The 27,108-nt window shown below is 46.8% G+C and overlaps 1 protein-coding gene across 1 annotated transcript; it reads left to right on the top strand.

Moving 5' to 3' along the window:
* The first annotated feature begins 17,206 nt into the window (after nt 1–17,206).
* GJA8 (gap junction protein alpha 8) lies at nt 17,207–18,741 on the top strand. Its single transcript, XM_027569744.1, has one exon. The coding sequence runs from the start codon at nt 17,413–17,415 to the stop codon at nt 18,739–18,741; it is 1,329 nt and encodes a 442-aa protein (XP_027425545.1). The 5' UTR covers nt 17,207–17,412.
* Nucleotides 18,742–27,108: the final 8,367 nt, after the last annotated feature.

Below are 27,108 nucleotides of genomic sequence, written 5' to 3' on the forward strand. Positions count from 1 at the left end.
GGCCAAGTACTTTACATGGAGTATCTCATTAAATCCCCATTACAATCATCCTCATCTACAGATGACAAAGCTGAGATTTCAAAGAGTTAATTTGCCAAATATCACATAGCCAGTAAGTGGTAGGTTCAGAGCCAGCCTGTCTGGTTATAGAGTCTGAGAGCAAAGAAAATACTACACTATGTTGAGAAAGCCAGTGATGAACTCCAACTACAGAGTCTTCCATGCAAAGCCCCCTCATCCTTTAAAAGGACACAAAAACGTGCCTACTGCATCTAGTGGGCAGAGAAATTCCTCGGAAGTCTCCACTCTGTTGGGTTTTCGGACAGGCCAAGGAGAGCATGAATTGGTGAGTAGGAGCCTGGAGGCTCTGCTGGTGCAGGCTGTCACAGTGGCTTATGATCAGCCTGCGGGCTTTTGGAAGACAAGTGCAAGGTAGGCAGCTCACCCAAGAGGAGGCCCCCTCCCAAACACCTTCTAGGGCCCCGGGAACTCCACCAACCCTGCCTCCAGCTACAGAGGCTTCCGGTAATGGTAACAAGCAGGTGAAGGAGCTCAATTCACACAATCTCACCATAACTTCTAGAATGGACTCTCCCTTACTCCAGTCAGAATGGCCCGAGTGCTGCTGTATCCATGGCCTCTAATCTCCGAGGTCAGAGACTGCCACCTGCTGAGGTTCTTTGCTTTGCCATCACATGAACCAACAGTACACAATATACTTTTGCCCTTTTGTGACCAAATATTTCCCGGCGTACCATCAGGGACACATACAGTCAAATAGTGCAGGAGCAGAGGAAACAGGGCAGGCCTGGGAGAGGGAAGGGGGTATAGTCGAGAATCTTGGGACTCTCAGGTTTGGCGGTTTGGGGAGCCATGAGAAATAGGGCAAATATTGCAGTGATGAAAGGAGCTAGTGAGTTGGAAAAGAAGAGGAGAGTGGGGGGTACCCTCTGGGGCACCAGCCCACTAAACAGAGTGAGGGAGGGCAAGCAAATATGATCCCACGATAAACAGTCTCCAAAGTTAAGGCCAGGCTTTGTCCCTTTGCCTTCCCATCTTCTCAGCCACTCACACTTAAACTATGCCCTTCTATTTCGGTGTGATGAATAGAGTTCATCTACTCCTAGCTACACCTGAAAGTGGCCTCTTTCTTGGCCCACAGTCTCTGAAGAAGTCCTCAAACAAACAAACAAACAAACAACAAAAACAAAACAAAACAAAACATCTGCGTGGAGCAAAAGAGAGACAGCATCGCCCCCTAGTGACGCAAGGACAATGTTGGTGGTGTTCTGGATGCTTTCCTGGACTGCCCAGGCAAAGGGACAATGCTGGAATGGAAATGATCTCCTAGAAACTCTGTTACAAGGCACGTTTTGTCAGATAGTGAGGTCCCCCAACATCATCACCTTGCCCCCCAACCCTCCCCGCCAACTTCCCGACTCATGAGCTAGACCTGTCTGCAGAGCCTGGTTTAAAGACAGGTTGCCCCTGCAAGAAAATGTGTGGTTTGGTAAGTCAGCAGATTAGGGCCGAAGAGGAGATGGGAGCTCTGATGTCTTTGTTCCCATTTCAGTCCATTCTGCCAAGTTGAAGCAGACTGATTTTCATTTGTCTTAAATCCAAAAAAAAAAAAAAACCCACTTAAACCAAACATCATCACATATGTACCCCTAAGGAATAATGAACTGCCTTTTTAGGCAAAGGAAGAATGGCCCAGAGAATCACAGCCAAGCCCAGGGTGCATGAAGAAGGCAGGAAAGAACTTTGTTGACTGAGTAAATGTCTGGGTCTTGAGCTCAAAAGCCAGGAGAGTAACCTGGAGCTCCAAGTGCCCAAGTCACTGCTGTCCCCATGGAGCGGCACGCCTGCTTTCCCCGGAGCCCTAGACAGACACACTCTCTCTTCTGCACTGCCTCTCTGGGACTATCTGAAGCTTTGCGCCCCCCTCCCCCCATCTCCCACCCCCCGCCCCAGCACTCTCCTCCCATCACTCCCTCTGCCCCTGGTGGGAGGAGGGCGGCACAGCAGGGCGGGCAGGGCTCAGCCAGAGCAGCCCCTACCTCAGAGCTCAGAGCCTGGAGTCTAGACCCACCCCGGCCCACACAGATGCAGGGAGGGAGAGAGGCAAAAGGAGCCAACCTGTTTCCATAGATACGGATTTCAGTTGCATTTTATGACAGCCATGCCAGGCTGCCTGGAGAGGCATTGTTTGGATGCCTGGGGACCCGCTCAGAAGGAAAATGAAGTAAGAAGCAATTAAAAAAAAAATTCCAAGTGGTTTTTCTCCCAGTTTTAGGTCAAGAGCCACCTCTGCTCTCTAGGGAGGTTCACATTTGGGGTTAAGAGAGAAAGGCATCTGCCTCCCTGGAGCCCTGGGCTGGCTGAGCAAAGCAGGCTATGAACTGCGTTTACCCGCTACTAGGAATTTGGAGGCTTTAGAATTCCCCTCTCTGCCTTGTCAACACTCTTCTCTATCCTTTGCTAGCTCTCACACTCAAGGTAAAATGGGACTTGTCACCATCCTGCCCCCCTGTGAGGTTTGGAGGGGGAAACTAACATGTGTCAGGGGGCACATTTGAAGCCCTGTGACTGTGGTAATGTCAGGAGGGCTAGATGTTTCTCCTCTGGGGCTCCCACACTCTCCATTTACATGGCCAGAGTCCCTTCCTGCCTGTGAGACTGGAAACTGGCTTTGACCTATTTTGGCGGACTATCTGGAGAAAAGCGGCCTGGTGCTGGCGAAGAGGCTGGCCTCAGCAAGTCACGTCAGCGGCACAAAAGTTGAGGGAAATCCCAGCTTCCTCAGTAGCCACGGGACCTAAGGAAGTACAGCGGCCTGAGGCAGCAAGTCTTTGGGAAGTGGGCAGCCTCTTCCCAGTGTCACCCTGGAGGGTAGGATGGGGCATAAACTGGCCAGAGACCGAGGCTTCTTCAGTTCTGTATCACCTCACAGGTGTAAGCAAATAAAGACTCCAGTTTCAGGGGCTGGAGGTGCCATTCCATGGGAAATGTTTGGGATGAGGCAACGGAAAGGCAACATCCTCCCTCTAAAGTATGCCCTGGAGCACCTTGGCAGGTGAGTCTGCTGCTTAGGAAGCTGCCAGGGTGAGGGAGTGTGGCAATTCCATCTCTGTTTTTAGGGGGAAGGGAAATCTTCTAGTTTTTTTGAAAACCCCATGCCCTACAGGTCCAGAGGCCAGCGGGTGACAACTCTGTGGTCAGCTGCCTTGGTTCCCACACACAGTGCTGGCTCAAGACTGATTCTTGAGTCTGCAATCACAAGGAACAAGAACCACCTCCCTACCCCCTGGACCCTTTTCTTCTGCAGCCTTTTCCTCCTGGAACCATGTGGGCTGCTCCCTGAGCATTTGCCCAGTTGAGAAAGGTCCCCTTCATGAACCCAAGGAACCCTGTCCTATATACCCTTCTCAGAGACCCTCAGAAGAAAAAGAGGATCCGGTCTCAGAAGAGGAAGAAAGCAGAGAAAGAGATTGTGGGTGTGTGCGCGCACGCGCACATGGGGCGTGGGGGTGTGTGTGTGTGTAATTTCTGACAAAGGTCATTTGTGTCGGGGTCCTCACCTTTAGGTGCAGCCTGAGCAGCTCCAGGCCCTCAATCCCAGGCCACTGAAGGTCACTGTCAAATTTATTCTTAGAAGCAGGCCACTTCTGGGGCTTCTCTTACAGCTGCCGTACAATCTCCCCTCCGCTCCCCCTTCCCCACCCCCCACCTTCATGGGGACTGCTGCTGGAGCTTTGAGAGGACAGGGCTCACCCTGGTTTCCAGTGCATGTCTCAGCCCGGAGCCTTGGAAGAACTCCCCTTACTCCTGGACTCGAACTATCCACTCCCCAAAACACTCACCTCCTTCTCCAACTTCTACGTCTTCATCTCCTGCCATCCCGTCTATCTGGAACGCCCTTCTCTGTGTTCATCACTCATTCATTTATTCATTCCACAAAAAGCCATTGAGTTCCCTCATTGGACTGGCCTTCCTAAAAGAGATATGAGAAAGACACATTCCCTGCACTCACAAATCTCATAGACTAGCAGAGAAGAAAGATGCATGAATGACCTCTTGAAATCTAACCTAGATGGGGTCAGAGAAGAATTCCTGAAGGAGGTAGAGCCCAAGCTGAGCCTTGATGGATGCGTCAGAGTTGGGGAGGGGGGCTCAAAGTAGAGAGGACTGCAGAGACAGAAGCACAGAGGCAAGAACCGGGGTGCTGTGTGTATGGAACTCAGTAGATTACAGTGGCTGAAGGACAAGAGCAAAGTGAGGCGTGGCGAGATATAGGCTGGAGTAACAGGCAAGCCTCAGACAGCAGAGGACCCTATGCGATATGTTAAAGGCCCCAAGCTTCAATCTGTCGTGATTCTTGAGCCTTGTTTCCTGGAGTTCCAGGGGTCCTGTGGTGCCTGAGAGGTGGGACTAGGGACACATTGCCCTTGACATGAATGACCTATTTTATTCAATTCCAGAGCAAGGTTGAACCTAAAATAAAAATGTTAAACAGTAGCTCTGTATTTTAATAGCAAGCTACAGAAGGATTTGAAGTAGGGGAAGGACATGATCAAATTTGTGTTTCAGAAAAACTACTCTGGCTTCTGGGCCCTACTTAAGAACCATTCCTCAGGGCAGTCTGTTGCCTAAGAAAAGCTTTGACAGTAACAAATGATTTGCAGCAAAAATGAAAGCTTCTTTGTTATATCTGTAATCACCGTTGCTAAATATATTTCATTCATAGGGAAGAAAAAGAAGTGGGGATCCCCTTTCCCCTGCTTGGACTTCAGACAGAACCATTTTAGCCAGCTGGCTGTGTTGATAACGCCATCTAGTGGTAGAAGCGCAGCATGACCCCCAAAAGGAACCAAACTTGCTTCTGAAGAACAACTTTTTGTCATGTATATTTGTAAAATTCTGTATTCTCTTATTTAACCCTCAAAACAACTCAGCCAGGGGCGCCTGGATGCCTCGGATGGTTAAGCGTCTGCCTTCGGCTCAGGTCATGATCCCAGGGTCCTGGGATCAAGCCCCGCATCGGGTTCCTGGCTCAGCGGGGAGCCTGCTTCTCCCTCTCCCTCTGCCTCTCTCCCTGCTCATGCTCTCTCTCTCTCTCTCTCTGTATCTCTGTGTCCCAAATGAATAAATAAAATCTTTAAAAAAAAAAAACAACTCAGCCAGGCATGTCTCATTGTTTACCCATGTTATGATTCAGAAAACTGAGGGGTGGACAGAAAACAATATTTGAGTCTTCTTTGGACTGGGAACTGTGATAGATGACACAGGAGATTGACTTCAGAGATGGAGAAACCAAAGTCCTTGGTTGGTGATGGAGAAACCAACTAGAGTAAGCCATAGACTGAAGTTTTCCAGCTGCCAGAACCATATTCTTCCCGATAGATCTGGTCAGAGTCAAGCCACTTATTTAAGTCAAAAAGAAACCAAGTGGTAAAGGATTAAAAAAGGAGGCAGGCTTTTTTGGAATTCGGGGTGACTGGCCCAGACTGCAGCTATTTTATTTGCCACAAAGAAAAGGCTAAGGCAAAAAGAAAAAGAAAAAAAGTCCTTCCCATAAAAGGGTAGAAAATATGCCTGTGAAAAAGGAAATAATAGTTCCATGCTCTCTCTTCACCCACGCGTGTTATCTGAATAGAAGTACAAATCAGGCATCCAAAACCATAAAGAAGCAAAACAAAAACACCTACAAGAAGCAAAATGACACAGCCGATCCCCAGGTTTGGTTTTCTGATTTGCAAATCAAATAGACCCTGGAAAATGATGATGATGATGATGAAAATCTGTTGCCAAATGTACCAAGACAATGAATGCAATTTACATAATTCCTTTATTATTAAAATTAAAAGGCCACTATAGCCAAAACTAGGAGGAGAATAGACAGGGTTCATATTGCTCTGACAATTTAGTTTTTCAGGGATCCAGGTTTAAATGCCGAACTGAAACAGAATCTACCCTGGCAAATTTCTTTCCTAACTGGTCTTCTGAACTTTAATGAAATGTAGAAGCCTAAGCCAGGTACAAAGACGAGAAACTGCAAATTTTTTAATGACAGATTTGATTAGATAAAAATATAAATCCTCTTGTACAGCAAAACATACTAAAAGCAAAGTTACAAGTCATCGTATGAAAAAATTTTACAATACTTATGACAGAGAAATATTAACCATGGCCTATAAAAAGAGTTTACAAACCAACAAGCAAAAGGCAAATAACCGCCCCCCTAAAACAGACAAGGAATATGAGTGCGCGATCCAGAGAGAAAGAAATGCAAATGGCTCGTAAATATATGAGTCATCCGACAATCAGAAAATTGTGAATTAAAATAAAGAATATCTCCTGTTCATCCTGTTGTCAAAAAAAAAAAAAAAATGTAAAGAGGGACAATGGCCGGTGATGGTAAAACTAGATCATGAAGTGCCTGCTCCCACACTCTACTGAGCCTGTAGGTATAGTCGGGCGCAGTCTCTTTTGAGAGCAATTGGTGGTACTTAATGACTTTCAGGTCATGCCTATGTTTTGAGCAATCCGTTCTACCTCCAGGGATACATCCTCCAAAACTATTCCTACCTTTGCCCCAAAATAGGTACATACAGATGTTTATCATTTTTTGAAAGTCTGGAGTAGCAAAACACATGGAAGCAACCTAATGTCCTTCAACAGAGAACAGACGGAACAAATTTACAGGATGTCCTTATGATGGAATATTATTGCAGACATTAAAACGATGTATACATATACAGCAAAGATATCGAGATATATTAGGCAGATATTAATACGTATATATGAAGTGTATCTTTAAAAAGCAAAAAGCACCTGGAAGGACACACACCCAACTGCTAAGCGTGGTTTCAGTGACAGGAGATGAGAAGAAGAAGGTAAGCAGAGATCTTTACTCTTTATCTTGCGTGTCCCTATATTGTTTGATTCTTTTCATTGTGCAAGCATTCATGCTGTATGTACGTTTTTAAAAAATACACAGATATGTACAAAGTGAATGCCTCTACTTAGAAAATATTTGCAGCTATGTGGGTTTTTCAGGACAAAAAAAACTTTTTTATTTTTTTTATTTTTTTTAAAGATTTTTATTTATTTGAGAGAGAGCACGAGAGGGAAGAGGGTCAGAGGGAGAAGCAGACTCCCTGCTGAGCAGGGAGCCCGGCGTGGGACTCGATCCCGGGACTCCAGGATCATGACCTGAGCCGAAGGCAGTCGCTTAACCAACTGAGCCAATCAGGCGCCCAAAAAAAACCTTTTTTAAACACGCAAATGTTAACTGATTAGCACAAAGACCGGAGACCCCAAATGCTCTGAAAGGTCAGCACTGGAGAACTGACTCTCATAATTAAAGGCGACAGCATGGACAGCCAGAGCAAACATGGGCTTTGGAGTCAAGCAGATCTGGTTCCAGTCCTCGCCTGGCCCCTTTCTTTCTGTGACCGCGGGCAAATTACTTAACCTTGCTGAGTCTCAGTGAGATGGAGACAAATCGGCCCACCTCTCGGTGTAGGTGAGCAGCTGCCTACACCATGTATATACAAAATCTTTTTCTCCCCTTCTGACTTATGACATTATATATGTAGGATGGGCTAATATGGCAGCTGAGAGACTGCAGGGAACTCCGCAAGAGTTGTTGGTTTGTTTTCTGGATGGACCCGAAGACAGGTTTCTAGGGCCTCGTGGTGGAAGCCGGTGTCAGGAAGTGCAGTGGGGAGTAAGACAGGGCTGTGATACAAACATTTTGGGCACGGGGGCCAGCACAACCAATTCTAGTAGCCTGGGCTACGTTGAACAGCAGTTCTAAAATTTTCGCATGCACTAGAACCATCTGGAGGGCTTTTTAAAACTGTTTTCTGGTCTCCACCCTCAGGGTTTCTGCTTCAGTCAGTCTGGGGTAGGGCTCGCACCCCTGACAAGTTCCCAGGCAATGCTACCGCCACTGACATGGGGAACCGCGTTTGAGACCCACTGACTTATGGCATCAACCACTGCTCCCACCCCAGCAAATTTGAGCCTGCATCAGCCTCTTTCCCTCCCCCTCTTCTGGGATGTTCTCTCTGCACCTCCCCAGGCAGCTAGAATGTCAGGACACTCCCTAGTCCTGATCCAGCCAATGGCCGCTTTCTGCAGCCTACACTCCTCTAACCAAGGTGACGGACGGGTAGCTGAGGAGAACCCAAGACTTTTAGTGGGGAGAGGGGAGGAATTGGGGGGGGGGGCATGCCGAGAGCCAGCCCTAGGCCTGACCTGGGTCCTGCTTGCTCTGCTTGCCCAGCACAAGGACAGGAAGTGTGTCCCCTTCTGCCTAAGCAGATTGGGAAAGATAACTTTGTTAGCAGGAGAAGCCAGGGCCGAGGGGTCGTGCTCTATAGAATTGGCACAATCTGCTCTCATGCATGAGCTGCTCCGTTCAATAGAGTGCCCGGCCTTGTCCTGACAACCGTCTGTGCGGGAAATCCTCTCCCCAGTGAAAGTGACCCCTGTCCCCCGCTCCAGCCCACCCCTTGCCCCTCAGGGCACAGGAGCCCTTGAATCTCAGCCAAATGGCTGTGATAAAGAAGAATCTCTGGCTCACAACCAAATTGGCCAGGGAGGAGGGACAGAGAGGGCCGTGGCTCACCTCTGGGCCTCTCCAGGTGGCACAAACAAGGAAAAGCAAGCAGTGATCCCGCCACTGCTTAAGCAAAGAACCCTCGACCTCCTTTGGGGAGTAGCCAAACCTTTTTCCTAATAGTGCTAATGGCAGTTACTACCTAGGAGGTAAAGTAATGGCAGTTACTACTTAGCAAGTGCTCCCCGAATGTCAAGTACTAAACTCAGTTTTTGCACATTGTTTTACTGAATCACTCTGACTCTTTAAGGAGATGCTGGTTCCCATTTTGCACAGGAGGAAACTGAGGAGGAGATGAGGAAAGTCACAGGTGCGAGGTCAGGCAGCTGACTGGGCAATGCTGAACCAAACTCACTCCAAAGCCTGGTGTGTCACTGCTTCTCTGTTCAGCTTCCTAAAAGACGGAGGCCCCGGTTCTAAGACCAGACATGGGAATTGGGACCTGGGAAACCAGAGCCCCCTCCGCGTCCTCCCTCTCCTCGAGCAGATGGGCGTGAGGTGTCTCTGCACACTCCGCATGCTAGGCATCGCCTCAGGGCCTGGGCTTCATCCAAGTTCCTGCTCCCAGCCCAGTGCCAGGCCCACACTGACCACTTCGCAAAAGCGTGTGGCAGAAGAGAAGGGCAAAGTTGCACGATGGAGGCTGGGTATCTCATTTCTTGCTGTTGTCGATGTTTTAAAGACGTGAAGCTGAACCAACCATCCATGGATGAGCAATCAGGAGACAAAAATTACATTTCCCAGCAGTTTTTGTCCACACCCACTGTTCCAGCCCAGCTGCTGCAAGACTTGGCCTGCCTTATTCTTCCCCCCTACACCCGCCCAGCTCCCTCCCTCACCCTCTTTAACGTGGGCTCAACCTCCCCTTCTCAGTGAGGTCTGTGTGAGCACCACCTCTCCTCCACTGGCTGTCCCAATCCCTGCCCCTTGACAGACTTTTCCTTTGGGCGGTAGCTCTTATCACCTCCTAACCTACTGTGTCATTCCCTAAGTTATTGTGTTTAATGAGAATCTGCCGCCTCCCCTACTAGACTATAAGCTCTGCTATGGCAGGGGAATCTCTGTTTTACTCACTGATGTGTCCCAAACACCTCATGGGGTGGGAGCTCAGAAAATGCTTGTGCAATGAATCTCCAAACATTGCCCACGAAGTCAGAACCAGGCCTGGACATTCAGGGAAATAACCCAATCCACTCACAGCCCCTGGTCCTGGGTTTCTCACAGACTCATTCTCCCTTGCACACCCAAGCAGCTGGAAGAGAGAGATTCTGTGCCTCCTAATTCCAGCCATTGGGATTGACTGAGAACTGTCCCCTCAGGCCCCATACATCTGTCTGCCTGCCCTTCTACCCACGCTAGGGCTCACCTGGTTCTCCCTAAAGAGCCTGCTGCTGAGTGAGTCGATACCCCCTACATGGAGGCATCCAGAACCATGGAAAGTGCCTGGGCCTCAGAGCTACACCACGACCTCAGGATGTCATTTCCACCCTGAACCGGCTTCCCCACCTATAAAATGAGAGAACTGAGGCCCCCAATTTCTTCTGGTCTTTTCCAGTTCTGACATTTTCCCTATGGAAGGCAAGCATATTATGACCATAATCAAGGCCCACTTAGAAACAAGCCAACCCATGACCCCGGGGCACAGGGCACAGCCAGACTCAGAAGGGGAGGAGGTCACAGTGAACATAACTAACAAGTGGACAGGGATTCACAGCACTGCATGTGTTAGATCAATGGCCTTTTCACAAAACAGGAAAGGCAGTCATTTTCAACTCTCTTCCATAGTTGAGAAAACCGAGACCCAGAGAGGCTGAGCAAACTGCTCATAAATAAAAAGTGAGAGGGCCACACCCAGAGCCAGGTCTTCCCACTGAAAATCCCATGATCTTCCCACACATAACTACTTCACTGCTTCCTAAACACGCCCTGGTAAAAGAATGCCACTGTTAAATTATCCAAAACGTCAGTGATCTAATAATCCATATTACAGAACATAAAAGTGGCATTTGCATTTGAATGTAGTTATGTTCCATGTTCTGGAGCTTTATTTACATCAAATAAAACAATAGAGCCACCACAAGAAGACGTCCCACTGAAAGACCTGAGAAACTGACTCTAATTGCTGGTTAGGACATCTCTTAACGACAGATGAGCCTGGGATGAGCCTCTCTCCCACCTCTTTCAAAACGTTCCTCAAGAGATAAGGGATTGAGTGCTTATGTTTTCAAAGACTGCAAACAGAAGATGTGACAACAAAAATAATTCAATCAATTGGGCACTATTAGCAGAGTGTCTTCAACACCCAGGGAGTAAATAAGCGAAGAAAGTGCTAAATTACAAAGCTAGATTTGTCCAAACCTGAGAGACTATAGTTGGTTTGAAGACATTCCTTATTTTTCCAGACTCGAACACATCCTCTACGACCATCTGTCACACAATGATGTCAGGAGATGGGACTGCTCTACCACATAAGCCAAGTTAGCCTGGGAAGCCCTGGAGGAGAGAGATTCATCTGAAGAGCAGTTTGTAGTTTCTGGAATATCTCAGAGAAAGCACAAGCTTCAGGAATCAACATTTACCAAATGCTCTCAAAAGAAACACTGATTAGGTTTCCTTCCCTCTCTCCTCTGCCTTCTTGCCTCGTTGATATTCGGGAACAGCGTTGGCCAGTTGTTTTTAACTGAGGGATTCTCTAGAAGGTTCTATCCCAATTAGACTACTCCTTCAAATTTGAAGTCTAAAAGAAATTAGAATTCTAAAGTAAATAAGACTTGGGCTAGTGAACATTGTAATTTGAGACTCATACAATTTTGGTAGCATCCCCCTTCAAACCACCACCATCAAAATGCAATATGCCCATGACACCAGAAAGGACAGGAAATGAGGGTAGAGAAGAGGCAAGCACTTAGATTATTTTTTCCTGGTTTACCCTCATAGGTGTCTTCCATTCAGGAATCATACCTTGTAGATTTCCTAAAACAATCCCAGTTACAACTGTTTTTGCTCCCCTGTTTCCACACATAAACTTATATAATAAAATGCCCCAGTTTGGGGTTTGGAAAAAGTGGTCAATACAACCATTTTTCATACCAGTGCAACGGTCAGTACCAGACAATGGAAAGAGAGTGGGCCTCAGGGAGGTGGAGAGCATGTGTTCATGCCCTCCAAGCTAGCTTCCCAAACATCATTCCTCATTAGGCCACACAGGTATTTCATCCCGGAGCTTCTTGGTGACCCAAACCTCATATCCCATTTCACAGTCGGAGGCATGAGAGTCTAAAACTGTTAGCTGACACTGTATAATCCCCTTGACTCTGCAGCTTCTCAAAAGTGTTTGTAATTATGCGTAAAACAAGGTGGGGAATGTTATTATATTGACAAATGGCACCAAAATTCTTTGGAGTCTTAAGGCTCCTTTCAAAGAAAGAAACTTTGAGACACAAGAACAAACCCCCAGTAGAGGATGATAGATCAACCCTTGAAAAGGACCCACCACTCTTCGTGCTTTGACACTGCCTGACTGGGGGCAGGGGGATGCATATAGGTGACCTCTTACTGTCCCTACATCCCAAGGACCTCTAAGCTGATGATAAGGCAATGGGAAAATATCCCCAGGCTCAGGCCCTCTGGAGAGAAGCCAGAGGTTTTCTGCAGTGGAAGGCCAGGTCTGCTGCTAAAAGACACTTTTGGAGGCTACAGAAGCCCATCTAAGCTTTCCCACATCAGCTTTTCCCCACCCTCCTCCCCTCTGTGCCCAACACAGCTCTCCCATTCTCTCTCTCTCTCCTATTGTTTTCCAAACATCCCTCCCTTCATAAAAGCTGTCTGGCTGGGAGCTTAAAATATTGCTGGACAGTAAAACCTACCCATCAGGGCCAATCCAGTCATATCTGCTCAGTCGTGCAGCACAGTAGGGGCGGGATAGAGAAGTGGGAGGTGGGCTTTTAGGCGCCAAAGGAAAGAGCCCAAAGTTGCCATTTTGCTGCTGAGCATCAGGAGAGAAAGAGAGCACATATTTCTCCGGGGGACCCTACTCCTATTGGCAAGTTTTCCTTGGGTTATATTGGTTTGTAACCTTCCCCCCTGCAACCCGGGCTTCTTTTCCAGCCTAATCTAAGGGCCATATCCAGGTTTCTACAAAAGGAAAAACGTTGTCCCCAAGGTTCGGTCTTGGGTTGGGATGGCTGGACTTAGAGTCCAATTCTGAAAACCCTCTTGGAATTGGCCTGAGAGTTGGCAGAGGTTTGGAAGGGAAAAGACTGTACGAATGGGGGAGGGGGAGGGGAGGAGAAATGCCCAAATTCTAACTACAATTTGACTTTTTAAGGTTTTCTCATTTTTCAGAATGAATTAACATGCCTCCAGGAATCCCGAGGGACCTAAAACAAGTATTTGGTGCTTATGAAAGAGTTTTGCACTTTTCCCCTTGACCTCCGTGATAGGTGTAACAGTAATAACTACTGAGTGCTGTGGGTGTAGAGGAGGCTTCATGCTCTGCATTTTCAATGTTGGAGCATTTCATGGCGCACAAGAACAGGTCTAGCTAAAGACCACAAAAGTCTTCCTGGGAGCAGGCTTTGTTGGCTCTCTAGGAGAGCTGCTCTTTAAAGGGGCTGCTCTAGAAACATGAAAGGAGGCTCGTTTACACTCCCTCACCAACCGGAGTGGTAAGTGGCCATCTAATCCTTTGGGGAACTGGTTAACCCGGATGTAAGTGTGGTGTTCTGTCTCTTCGCAAGGCCAAGAGAAGACGATGTTACACTGGAAATGGACCTGGGCTTAAGGCTGGAGGACCAGGGCTCACGTTCCCTGCTCTGCCCTCACTAGCTGAGCCCCGTTGGCAGACCGACATATTTAACCTCCCGGTCTGCCTTCCTATCTGTTAATGGAGGCTGAAAATGCCTGTTTCACTTGTTCTCAGTCATTCTGTAGACCTGTCGGTTCTGAAATTTTCAGCAGCCCGTAATAATAATGTAGTAAGCAAAGTAGTAAATTTTTTACCAACTTAAATGTATTCAATTTAAAGGCCTTTAATTCCGAAATTACGTCTTTTCTGTGGTGTGAAACTTTCCCTTTTGTGAAATGATGGTGAAAATCCCCCTTTTATGAAATGACGCCACCATAATTAGTGATTTAATAAGTTTCTTATTTTTATGTCCTTGCTTGGCAAAATTAGGACTCGGTAGCCCTGTGTTGGTCACCCTCTTCTGCTGTTGTTATTTTACTAGTCTGTGAAGTCCAAGTCTGAGAACCACAGGCTTAGTTCACAGGTTGTTATGAGGACTGAAATAAGATACGGAAAAGTATATCAGTTATAAATAGACAAGGGATACCCAAACATAAAGTGTCATTTTAATCATTACTTAAAACCAAATCCTCTGGTGGGACATTCTGGGGGATGATGTGGTGGTGGAGGTTTGAACTCCATCAGTTTATTTTCTATCTGTAAAAGATCTGTTCCTCTTTGAAGAAGAGAAGAGAAATAGTTTTCCTTTGGTTTAGATTACTCCCTGTTCCAATGGAATAGTTTGTTTAGATATACTCTGATCTGACTTCCCTTAAGGATAATTTTCACTGATAGAAGTCAGGGACCCAAGGCACCTTCCCTTAGCACATCTAAAGCTTCTCTTCTTAAAAGCATAATTGGTCTGTTTCAACAGCATAGAATTGGAAAGATTTTGTCCTAAGTTAATTTCTCTCCTTCCATTATCTTGAGACACTTTGTAACTAGACATTAAAACACACACACTCACACACACTCACACACACACACACACACACTCACACTCAATCCTAGCATTGCAGGGTAGGGTGTGGAAGGACACAGCCCAGTTTGGAAATTACTGATGGGGCAGTCAGGAGGGTCTTCATGTTTTATGAATATGTGTCACGACAGTCACATGTCAAGAATCATTGGCCTTCCGGTTTATTATACAAAACAGTCCCTCAAAACAGCTCTTTTTGAATCAAATTACTATCCTTTTTTTGGTATTTAGTATTTCTTTGCAAGTTCTCAGTCTCCTCACTGCTAACTGCAGCAAGGAAGACTGGAGTTCCCTAGGCTTTAAGTAATGCTGGTATTATATGCACTCAGAGATTGAGAATTTCAGATTTCAAATTATTGCTGTTAGTCCCATGCAATGGTATTTATAGAGAACCCACTCGGTGAAGGTCTTTGTTTTGTGTCATGATGGTTCACAGAAGATGAAGACAAAATGATCCCTGCCCTCCAAGAGCTTTTGATTCTCAAAGGGAGAAACAAGATTGATAGACATGCAGTCCTGAGAGTGTGTGCTCGCCGCACACATCCACATAGGTACATGAGTGAAATACACACAGAAATCCCAAAGGACTAATACAGTACAATACAAGGAAGAGTGTCAAAACCGAGTTGATATATCAGTGGGGATAAGCCATTAGCAACACCAGATGTAGAATACATTAAAGCCAGACTTGATCTTGCAGGAATAAATTACATAAATTGTTGTTTTCACATGAATGTTATATTGAACCGTGTGATAAGAAACTGGGGTTTTCCTGGCTCTGACACCAATAGGATTTATGCCTGGGCTGCTTACCTGATTGTGAGGTTTCCCATTTTTTTCCCCACAAAGGTGATGGAAATAGCTGCCTCTCATTACAGGGCAAGCACTAGATTTAACTGCACTTGGAGGAATGTTAAAAGCAGAAGTATAACTAGACACATGTGGTTGGGATTCTAAACAGCTGGTTCTGAGTAGAGGACCCTCTCCCACTCTCAGTGCCCCATTCCTACAAGGACCTCTTCCCAATGCTGGAGTCATGACTGGGGAGCCACGGACGCTCTCACCTTTCCAGGAGGAGAGAAGCTGCTGTTGGATGCCCTACCTAATTGGGAGTTTCTGGGGCTCCAAGAGGAGCAACACCCTCTGCCCTTCAACAAAAAGCAGACAGTGGTTGTGCGTACCCCGAGAGCACAGGTTGGGCATTGCTCATGCCTGCAGTCATTGTCTGCTTCCACGTACTGTCTGGCCAGGCTCCAAACCACAGGTTGGAAGGAGGCTTTAAGATGCCACTTTGTTTATCCTCTCCTAGCGATGAAAGTCACGCCTAATTTAAGATATCACTTTTCATCACTCATTCAAGTGTTTAATAAATATCACTGTCATTAAAGTGTTGGGCATGTTCCTTAGCCCCTGTGGGCTTCTGTAGGGTAAGACATGGCTGAAAGAAGCCCAGAGCAGCATTTCCAGCATGGGCTCTTGCCCGGGTCTAAGAGCCACGATGAAGAAACACTGCAACTCCAGAAATGCTCAGGCTGGAGGAGCATCTGTCACAGGTTGAGGTGGAAGGGTTTTTTTTTTTTCTTTTTTTAAGTTTATTTAGTTATTTAAGTAATCTCTACACCCAATGTTGGACTCGAACCCACAACCCCAAGATCAAGAGTCCCACGCTTCTCAGACTGAGCCGGCCAGGTGCCCCAAGGTGGAAGTTTCGATCATAGTCCTTCATAGGTTAGTACAGGTTTGCACTGGGTGAATGTCCCAGTTTACACACATCACCCCCGTCAGTTCGATCCCATGTGCATTAATCATCGCTGTTGCTAACGGCATTATATGCTATCATGTTTAATGGTATTTTTTTCGACAAATTTTTAGCTCTATTAAAGTAGCCACATGTTACAGACCTTAAATGTCCCCCTTAAAGGGACATTCTGTGGGACACTAAAAGTGTCTCAGTGGACCTTCCTCACCCGGTAACATGATTCCTCCCTGAAGCACTTTCCCCATTCTTTGGATTTAAAAGAGTAATAATAATAATATAAAAAAAGATAGTGCTCTCCATTTGTGAAGCTGTTAAGAATGGTTTCCAGATGTCAACCTAGAGAAGAAAAAACATAAATTAAGAGTCCAGGAGTTGCAGAGTTGTGTAGTTCTGATAGAAAGCAGTGTATCTCCAGGGTGTCGTGGAAAGAACTCAGCCTTTGGGACCAGGCAGACAAAACTGCTGCTAATTTAACTGTCTGATCTCAGTTTGTTTAACCTCTCTGAACTTCGGTTTTCTCATGTGTTCAAATCAAATTGGTTAAATGCTTTCTGAGCTTTCGCTAGGTGCGGGGCTCTGTGACAGGCACTGAGTATGCAGCAGTAAATGAAACAGGCATGACCCGTAGCCTTATGAAGACTACAGTCTAGTAGGATCAAATTAAATGAAATAATGGAATGTCAAAAGTCTGTCACAAAGTAGATGTTCAAAAAATGTTTCTTTCCTTCCACTTCCCTCCAAACACATCATTATACATTTCAACACAGTCAAAGGAAGATGGCTACAGGCAGTTTCACACATCCAAGAATTCTGTTGGGGGCCCAGACGCCCACAGTACAGGGTTTTCTTCAGCATTATGCCTCCTGAAGCTTAGTTTAGCTTGTGGTCTTGATTTAAAGCCGTGTAACCATGGGTTTCTATCAACGGTCAACAATGAACCCTGATTTTGGGTCAAGGAATTATACACGTATTGCCTCACTTATACTTTCAGACCACGACTGGCACAGTGACTGAGAACAGGTATTATAGCATTAAACCCATTGATGAGGAAGCGAATGGAAGCAGATTCTTCATGCCGCCCTTGTCCCCTCATCCTAGCCTGCACAGAGGAAGCACTCGATGGGTGCTGTTTACATACTGACAGTTCCAGGAATTCAGAAAGGAGAGAGGTACCCCGAGCGTTAGCAAAGAGAGACTGACTGGGGATTGCACCGTGGCCGCTCAGCTCTTGCCTTCTCCCTCCTCCAGGTGGGTGAGAAATGGGCGACTGGAGTTTCCTGGGGAACATCTTGGAGGAGGTGAATGAGCACTCCACGGTCATCGGCAGAGTGTGGCTCACTGTGCTGTTCATCTTCCGGATCCTCATCCTGGGCACGGCGGCGGAGTTCGTGTGGGGGGACGAGCAGTCGGACTTCGTGTGCAACACCCAGCAGCCCGGTTGCGAGAACGTCTGCTACGACGAGGCCTTCCCCATCTCGCACATCCGCCTCTGGGTGCTGCAGATCATCTTCGTGTCCACGCCGTCGCTGGTGTACGTGGGCCACGCCGTGCACCACGTCCGCATGGAGGAGAAGCGCAAGGAGCGCGGGGCCGAGGAGCTGTGCCAGCAGCCGGCGGACGACGGCGGCGACAGGGACAGGGTGCAGCCGGTCGCGGAGCAGGGCAGCATCAAGAAGGGCAGCAACAGCCACAAAGGCACCAAGAAGTTCCGGCTGGAGGGGACCCTGCTGAGGACCTACATCTGCCACATCATCTTCAAGACCCTCTTTGAGGTGGGCTTCGTCGTGGGCCATTACTTCCTGTACGGTTTCCGGATCCTGCCCCTGTACCGCTGCAGCAGGTGGCCGTGCCCCAACGTGGTGGACTGCTTCGTGTCACGGCCCACGGAGAAAACCATCTTCATCCTGTTCATGTTGTCTGTCGCCTCTGTGTCCCTCTTCCTCAACATTCTGGAGATGAGTCACCTGGGCCTGAAGAGAATCCGGTCTGCCTTCAAGAGGCCCGTGGAGCAGCCCCTGGGGGAGATCCCCGAGAAGTCCCTCCACTCCATTGCCGTCTCCTCCATCCAGAAGGCCAAGGGCTACCAGCTGCTGGAAGAAGAGAAAATCGTGTCGCACTATTTCCCTTTGACTGAGGTCGGGATGGTGGAGACCAGCCCACTTTCTGCCAAGCCTTTCAGTCAGTTCGAGGAGAAGACCAGCACGGGGCCCCTAGGGGACCTGTCCCGAGCTTACCAAGAGACACTGCCTTCCTACGCTCAGGTGGGAGCCCAGGAAGGGGGGGGGCAGGAGCGGCCGGTGGAGGAGGGGGCAGAACCAGAGGTGGGAGACAAGAGGCAGGAGGCTGAGAGAGTGAGCACTGAGGGGCAGGAGACCATGACAGTGCTGGAGGGGGAGAAAGCAGAGACTCCCGAGGTGGGGAACGAGGGTGAGAAGGAAGAGCTGCAGGCTGAGAAGGTATCAAAGCAAGGGCTGCCGGCGGAGAAGTCGCCTTCACTGGGTCCAGACCTGACCAGGGATGACACCAGACCGCTGAGCAGGCTGAGCAAAGCCAGCAGCCGGGCCAGGTCAGACGATCTAACCGTATGAAGTGGGGCCAAAGAAAGAAAGAAAAGAAGACACCCCAGCTAACATAGGGCAAGACAAAATGTAAAGACGCCACCACGATTCGAGTCTTCCGTGCCTCCCCTCACACCCACCCCTGGTTGGACAGGTGCTGCAGGGGCACAGTACTTGCTGTACAACTAGGAAACCACATTTCCCGTATAAAAGGGCCACCAAGATAAACCCATTGTCCCATCAAAGTTCCCAGTCTCGAATGACTGCCCTGCCCCTCTACCCCAACTACAATGGGGAGCTCTGCTTTCATCCCTATTTCTCCATAGAAATCCCTCCAATCAGAACTGTGGTTGCCTCGTAGCTTTTTGCCAGTCATGACTCAAGCTCACTAGCTCAGCCAGATTTTCATCACCCCAGCACTTCCCCAGCAGACACCACATGACCATACATCAGGGGGCCCACGCTCAGATGCCTACAGGATGCAGGCAGGTGCTTCCAACCGGTGGGGTGGTCTGTTCTAATGCCATGGGACGTCTAGGATTGTGAGGATTGGGGGGCAGAGGGCAGCTGCTGCTCAGGACCAGGCGCTGATTACCTGGCAGTAGTACCTGACCTTCTGATTTTTCCAGAGAAGCCAGAAGTCCAAAGTTTTCGGTGAAATTTTTAATATCGCCAACTAAATTTTAAAGATGCCATGTGGGCCAAACAAAATGTGTGCGAGCCAAATTTAACCTATGAGGCACCGATTGGCAACGTCAGCCTACACTACTAGTAAGCCCACCTTTCCTGTGGAATTGATCATATTATTTATGGTCTCAACTTGTGTCTATGGATCCCAAATCTCATTTCACCGTGTTGGCGTGTTTGGTTAAAATCATCAGTCCAGGAGATACCCAGTATTCTCACTGACCTTTCTTTGGGGTCACTGTAGCCCCTGGGTTCTAATTCAATTATATCCTTGAATTGGTGGGGATTCTGCCCTGGGCACCATCAGAGAAAGGGAGCAAGACTTCCACCCTCTCCTTTAACTAAAAGGGCCTCGAGGTCTGGTCAGTTTTCTTCCCTGAAGAAAGAAGATCCCCTTCTTTCCTCTCCTCTTCCATTATCAATAAGTGCTCACCCGGAAATCCACATCTCCTTTCATCAGGGGCCGGGAGCAAGCCAGTCTGAGCCAGCAGATAACCTGCCCACTGGCCTGTCTTGAGGAGAGTCAGCTCTCAGGCCTTGCTGAGACCCAAGATGTGGACAAAGAGGACCGTCACAGTGGTACTAGGGAAAGCCTCTTATAAAGTGGGAGCTCAAACAGCCAGAATCCCAAAGTCTAGTCCCAGACCAGGCCTCATCCCTGGAAGGGACGTAGAGACTGAAGGGAACAAGAGGGAACTCGAAGTTCTCCGACCCTTTACCCTCACAACCGACACTCCTCAAACATAGAGTCCAGTCCAGGGAAACCCTCGAGTACAAGTACACATTTCACACAGGGAGCAATTTTTACCTGGAGCCAGTCAAGTCCCAGAGCTGAGGGACAAAGTGACAACCAAGCTGGTTGATCTAAACCAAAGCTATGCTTCATGGGCTGCAGTGCCAAGGCTATAGAAGGAGGGATAGGTACCAAGATGACATGGCAGAGATCTGGACAAGGGACCACCAGGGAACCCAAAAGAAGTACCCAGAAAACTGCCGTAATCCTATCTTTCCCCCAGCCAGCATCATCCCAAAGCACGCAAATCCCTTGTGCTGCCTCTCTGGTTATTGCCTTCCTTTTACAATATTCACTCTAGATATGTTTTTAGGGGCGCCTGGGTGGCTCAGATGGTTAAGTGTCTGCCTTCAGTACAATATTCATTCTAGATTTGTTTTTCCAGAGCAAAGCCTCCTCCAAAACTATTCCTCCCCACGTGACAACGTTCCCATTCCTCAGTGCCCCATTCTAAAGCAAAGTGGTCTAAAAATTCAATTCATCCTAAGGTATGATTGTTTGATCATTACTCCGGGAAATTTCCCATTTTAAAAGACAGCCTAAAATATATTTTACCTAGGTCAATCCAAAGTGACAAACTTTCAATTAAAGAACATATCAGGCAGTGGATAGTTGAATAGAAGAGGTATATTTATCTCAAAGACATGTGACTTTCTGGCTATGGCTTGAATCTGCCCCTTGCCAGCAACACTATTCCACCCAGACCTTCCATCTGGGGAGACAAGTAGCACAGTCCCGGGCCTGAGAACGTGAGAGACTGTGCCACAGCGCTCATCCCAATGGCCACACTGTTGCTCCTACAGTTTCACTCCCAAAGACTCATTTTAAGAAGACATAAACTCGGAGCCTGACAAGAGCTTGATCGTCACCAGAATGGAGTGTCTGTCTCACCTAGGACCTAATCCGAAAGAGAAAAAGAAAAGAGAAGGGCACCCTGCTCTAGACGAAAGCGGCTTGGTGCTGTCAGGAAGCGGTTGCAGGGGCCCGGGGGAAGGCTGCTGGTCTCCTTGTCTCGGCGAGGACAGAAGCCTGTGAGTGAGTGTATCTCCTCAGACGAAGCAGCATCCTGCCTCACTGTCTGTACCTACCCCGCCACCGTGGAAGTTGCCATTTTCCCTCTTAGTCTTCCCAATAAAAAAGGAAGACTATCTGGGGAGAAATAGACACAGGCATCAAGGGACCAGGGCACTTTTTTTTTCCTGTTTCTGCCATTTAGCAGCTGTGTTATTTTCACCCCTTAACCTCTCTGTATCTTGGTTTTCTGTCTAAAACTCGAGATGGTATTCGCCACCAACCTACCTCCAGGGGTGTCATAAGGAGTTGGCTGCCAAGCCTGGAGCCTGCCGAGTGTTGCCACTCCCTGAAAGATTCCTCTAGCAGCAGGGAGACTGGGAAGAAAGGGAGGTGGGTGGTTTCCATCCCACCCTCTCAACCTGCCTTGCAGTTACCTAGTGAGAGTTTTTCAATATGGAATATACACTCTGGAGATCAGTTTTCTCAGAGAAGACTCAAAATAGAATCTGGACCCCATATGTTTCGTAGGAACCTGAGGCTCTTTGACCTTGAGAAATGACGGGGGGACAGATTGGCAATCATTTTCATCCTCTGGAAAAATGTCCCAGGTTCCATTCACAGGCAGCTGCGTGTCCGTTGAGGCCCTTACCCTATACAGCTAGATCCCTCAGTATCTGTTTTGAGGCAAATAATTACGACTGACTCAGGATGATTACCGCCCCCCAACCCCCCCCCCCGCCCCCGCCCCGGGCTCCGTTAGGGTCCAGCTTTAAATCCTATTCCTGTCCTGGCCCTTCCTTTGTTAGACTAACACCCTTAGGGCACATAGATCTACTGATAAAAAGAAGCAATGGACAGCTGGGTATCCAAAGCGCAGCTCCCTCCAGAGGAAAAGGGCTGGTCACTTCATAGCAGTTGTAACACCGCCATCAGGGGAGATCTGTGACCAGGAGGGACAGAGTTACTCACAGTTCAGTTAGAATCTTCAACCCTGGCACCCTAATCCCTAGGCCTAGCATTTGGGGCCTTATAAAAAGGCCTCTCTGCTTTTCACCATGACTATGTCACTTGCCACACAGGAGACACATCCAACACAGAATTAGACAAATGCTCCTAAAGGTCACTGTGACCTGGGGATAAGATTTTCCCACAAAAAAACAATGAAGTTCAAGTCGGAAGCGTTGGCTGCCCCTTGTTGACCCTCAGGACCCCACGACATCACTTACCTGCTCCATGTGACAGTTTTCCCTCGGTGAATTGGGGGTCACAAATTTTGCCCGTCCTTCACAAGACGGAACAATGAATGGATATCCAGGGAACACTGAGTGTACTAGAAGAAATCAGTGGGTGTTTTTAAAAACTCACTAATTTGGAAATAAAAGGAAAGGGAGGAAGGCCTTATCCAAATCTGTGAGAAGTCCTTACTGTAAAATATATCCTGAAACAATTACAGCCACCACTTCCAAATACTGCACAAGATTGTTGACTAAGATCCTGACCAAAAGTGAGCTAAAATGTAAAGGGAAGGAAGTAAATGAGGGGCGGAAATGGTCAATATTTCTGTAATCCTGAATTCCTAAGAATGGCACTATGAAAAAAGCACATTTTTAGTCATGCAAGAATCCACTGCTCAAGGTGATGCTACAGATAGTCAGCTTCCCAGGGCTCACGTGTAGGGATGCACCAGCCCCTGAGACCATCTCTGACTCATGGCAGAAGTGAGCCCCTGGACACTAAAAGAGCTGCGTGCGGGATCTCTTCAGGTTTAAGCCGGGTGGAAGGCCTGCGGTAAGGCTAGTGTGGGCAGTTGCTCTTCATGAGTTCCTGTGGAGGGTCATCAGGTCATGCTCAGGGTGAAAAAGGAGCATACAACCCACACAGTATATCCCATCCCACTGCACATAGCTCTTCTTCTCTCCTTCCCCTGACCCCGAATTATCCCTCTATGCATACTGTGTGCAAATGACCACACAACCCAAGTTAGCAAAATTTAGATGAAAAAGGTTTGCCTGGTTGGATGGAAAACCCCTCTAAGCATAAATACAATCTGTAAAACAAAGTAAGTGTGTGCCTAGAAGTGATACTGAATAGTCAGGGAGACTTTCCCTTCTTGTAACTATCATATTTTAACTAAATATGTAACTGGGAAGGAAGGAGAAAAAGGAAACAAAACTCTAGGTTCCACAGTTAGATAAGATGAAAGAAAGATTTTTATAAAAGACAAGTCACTCTCCACTGCCCTAGACACTGTAGCTCCCGAAGTCGGCTACCAAGGTATCGGTGGGATATGCTGTAAGCTCCAGCCCCACTCGCTTCTGGAAGTTCTTTCTCTAGGGCAGACAAAGAGAATTCTGGAAAGATACATGAAGTTTCCTGGAGGGAAAAGTAGATGGCTTCATTGTCTTTTTCTGCAAAAGTTTCCACCTATGACAAGATCAGTGAAGACTCAGCTAAGAAGCACATTCATAACAAACTTCCTGGGGAGATCCCTGGCAAGGGAGAGAGGCATTATTGAGATTGTGTCCTGAATTCTCCAACCCTCCACATCCTCATGTTAGAGCTAATAGTCACATGTTAGATTGTTGCAAAACAAATAAAACTAACTTGACTTTTTGCCATCTTTGTTTTTTTCTTTTGACTTGTGGACCAAGCTAGACTGTGAAAAGACTGCCCCAGTTTCTGGCTATTCTTCCTTTGGAATTAAGGGGTTGGGGAGCAGGGGGACTAGGGTATGGGGAGGGGGGCAGTGGTATCCTGGTAAATATTCCACAATCTGCTCTCTGCCGCATAAAGAGGTCCTTCCTGGTTTATAGTGTTTGCCAATTTCCTCGGTGTAAATTCTCCTACCATTGCCCATTAATTTCAGGCTCCCGGCTAAGGTCACTGAACACACAGCTGGGGAGAGATGTACAGTAGCACAACATTATAAAATATTTCCACCTTACAATACATATAAAGAACCAATTAGCGTAGATAATAGTAAAATAACTAAGAAGCAATGAGTTTTGAGTATTTATTACCTTGTGTTTCATATTTTCTTTAAGTTTATGCAGTTTGTTAATAATGACTGTACTTAACAACTGGCTCACAAAATTCCAGGAAATTTAGCAAATGATTCTTATGGGCCAGTATAAGCCAGTTCCAGCTCACCACTGGGTAGTATAGAGGAGACTCTGATTCAGAAAGAACATGAAAACTCTCCTTATCAGTTAGATTTGGTCACTTTGTTCCCTCCTTTTCTCTACACAAACATCAGGAAAAATCAAAAAGTATACTTCCTTGGCCTTATGGGAAGAGGCAAAAGAATAGGATTTGTTCTCTTCCATGTTTCTGACAACTACAGGAAGAGTTAAAGTTATTCATTACAGACCAAAATAAATAGATAACTCAAAATAAAATTGGCCAAAAAATTCTGCCTGGGATTTACCACGTCACTTCGCTGCTTAAAATCCTTCAACAGCCCCTCATTACATACCCAATAAATTATAAATTCCTCAACACAGCATACAGAGCCTTTATAACTGACTTCAACCCACCTAGATAGGACATCTGTTTTTACTTGTCCAGAATCTATTCTCCCTTTTCCTATAATAACATCTCAATTTTATCTAAGGGAAATACACTTCCTCAGTTAAGAGATAGGCTTGGTAGAACTCTAAGTAATGTTTATTCAACTTCTCCTGGTCAAGGGGCAGGGTTTTTTTGTTTTTTTTTTTTACCCAAATGGGCCAATCATACCTTCTCTCCATGGAATGCAGATCTTGAGCGGAGAAACAGAGAGACTGCAACTTGGTTGGAATACATTCATCTTGACAGAAGCCCCTGAACAGACCCACAATGAGTTCCTGCTTATCTAGATTTCTGGGCCATGCTTGGTTCCTCTTTTTCCAGATCCTGGTCATTAGCCTTCCTTCAGTTTGCTGAACTATCCCAGAGTTTTGCTTGTTTGTTTCATTTAACTTAGCCAAAATTATCTCGGTTTTTGCAAGGGCTTGACGGCTGTATCATCTTTGCAGCCTCATCTCCGACATCTACCCACACCCATATGTGCCCCAAACATCTGGGGCCATTGGCCTGTCCCTAGTATAGACAGGCCTGGCCCATGGCGACAAATGAATTCCATGATATTTCAGAACTCTGCACTGGACTGCCTTTTTCTCCATGGTCAGCTCCTTCTCACCCTTAAACATTCAGCTCAGTTGTCTCCTTCTTTATGAAATTCCACGAACTTCTCAAAGACAGAGTTAGTTGCTCCCTCCTTTGTGATCCCTCAATACTTGTGTATACTTCTACCATAGCATCTATCAAATTGTTTTATCTCCTCCTTTTCTCTCATCTGACTGCAGGCAAGTTTAGGATAGAGATTTCATCCTATGTAACTCTGAATATTCAGTACTTAGCAGAGTGCCTGGAACATAGTAATGTTTGGTGAATGCATGAATGAGTACTGAGACATCTCCCAAGGCAGGAATTGGCCCAGCACTCCCCATCACCAAAGGGATGTACTCTAGGCTGACTCAACATAGGAATATTTCTGAGGAAGACATTCCCTGAAGGTCCCAGGGGTTCCAGGCTTGGAAGCAAGCAGGCTTGCTTTGTCATAAATAAAGGAAGGTGGGGGTGGGAAGATTGTCACACGAATTGCTAGATGTCATCACCCAGAGCAAACTTGGAAGCCATATATTGAAGATGGCAGTCAGAGTCTTTGAATGATTGTAGATCAGAGGGCCTTCCCATCTCTATCAATTTCTAAATGGACTTTTGAACTTTGAATTAAATTTAAAAAATAAACCTTATAGTGTTAGCCCTCTGAGATCTCAAGATTTATCTGTTATAGGATCTAGCAATACCTTACCTATCGATAGAAACTGAGGTTAGATGTGGTTATAACAAAAACCTAAAATCTGTTCCTTTGACCTACCAGTTGAACAGTGAATGGTGAAGAAATGAAAATCCAAGGCTACAAGGCTAGAGCTCCAGGCTATGCCATGCAAATATTTAGTAAAAATGTCACCTCTGATGATCGATGTATTAGCTATCATTGCTGAGTAACAAATCATTCCAGAACTTTGTGGCTTAAAACAACAATGAGCATTTATCATCTCTCACACTTCCTGTGGGTCAGGAATTCTGGGGTAGCTTGGGATCTCTCATGAGGTTGCAGTCAGCTATTGACAGGGCCTGCAGTTGGGGTGGTAGGACCGACTCACTCACATGGTTACATGACTTGCAAGTTAGCCCTGCCAGGGCCAGTTGCTCCTGGGTCTGCTTGAGGGTCTCTTGAGCTGGTGGCTGCTTTCCCCTAGAGCAAGTTATCCAAGAGACCAAGGCAAAAGCTTCCAGGTCTTTTATGACCGAACCTTAGAAGTCACATACCATTACTTCCATCATATTTTATTGGTCACTTTCCCTCAGACTGTTCCAACTCCTGTGGAAACAATGAACTAGCAAGGAGGAGGGTTTGAGGTAAAGACATCAACTATGGCTCCTTTTTCTTTGTTTTAATGATTTCATCAGGCAGGATTTGAATGGATGGTAACTATAATGCTAATTCCAGATGGCTGTGCAATTGCCACCATGAGGGAAGCCCTTAGCCAAGGACAATGTCTGGTCATGACTCCTTGGGCCAGGACAGAGTTTTGAGGGGCTTTCACCCCTCACCCCCCCCCCCAGCTTCTCTTTCTCTAACACTCAGCTTTCCTGAAAAATGTTCAGGTTTTCTAATTCATCCAGGTTTTCCAGGTCTATTTTTCTACCTTTCTCACTTGCTACAGTTATCATCTCTACACTGGCTGGACCTATGGATGGAAGAAAGACCAAGGCATCTCCAGAATTGAATTAGATTAATAAAACCAACAGAAAATGGATGAGATCAAATAAATGTGAGTTGAACCCACAGAATA

Source organism: Zalophus californianus, chromosome 4, assembly GCF_009762305.2.
Source record: "Zalophus californianus isolate mZalCal1 chromosome 4, mZalCal1.pri.v2, whole genome shotgun sequence".
Classification (NCBI taxonomy): domain Eukaryota; kingdom Metazoa; phylum Chordata; class Mammalia; order Carnivora; family Otariidae; genus Zalophus; species Zalophus californianus.

Bases quoted from the DNA above. Each gene is read 5' to 3' on its own strand.
- GJA8 (XM_027569744.1), top strand. From the start codon at position 17,413: ATGGGCGACTGGAGTTTCCTGGGGAACATCTTGGAGGAGGTGAATGAG.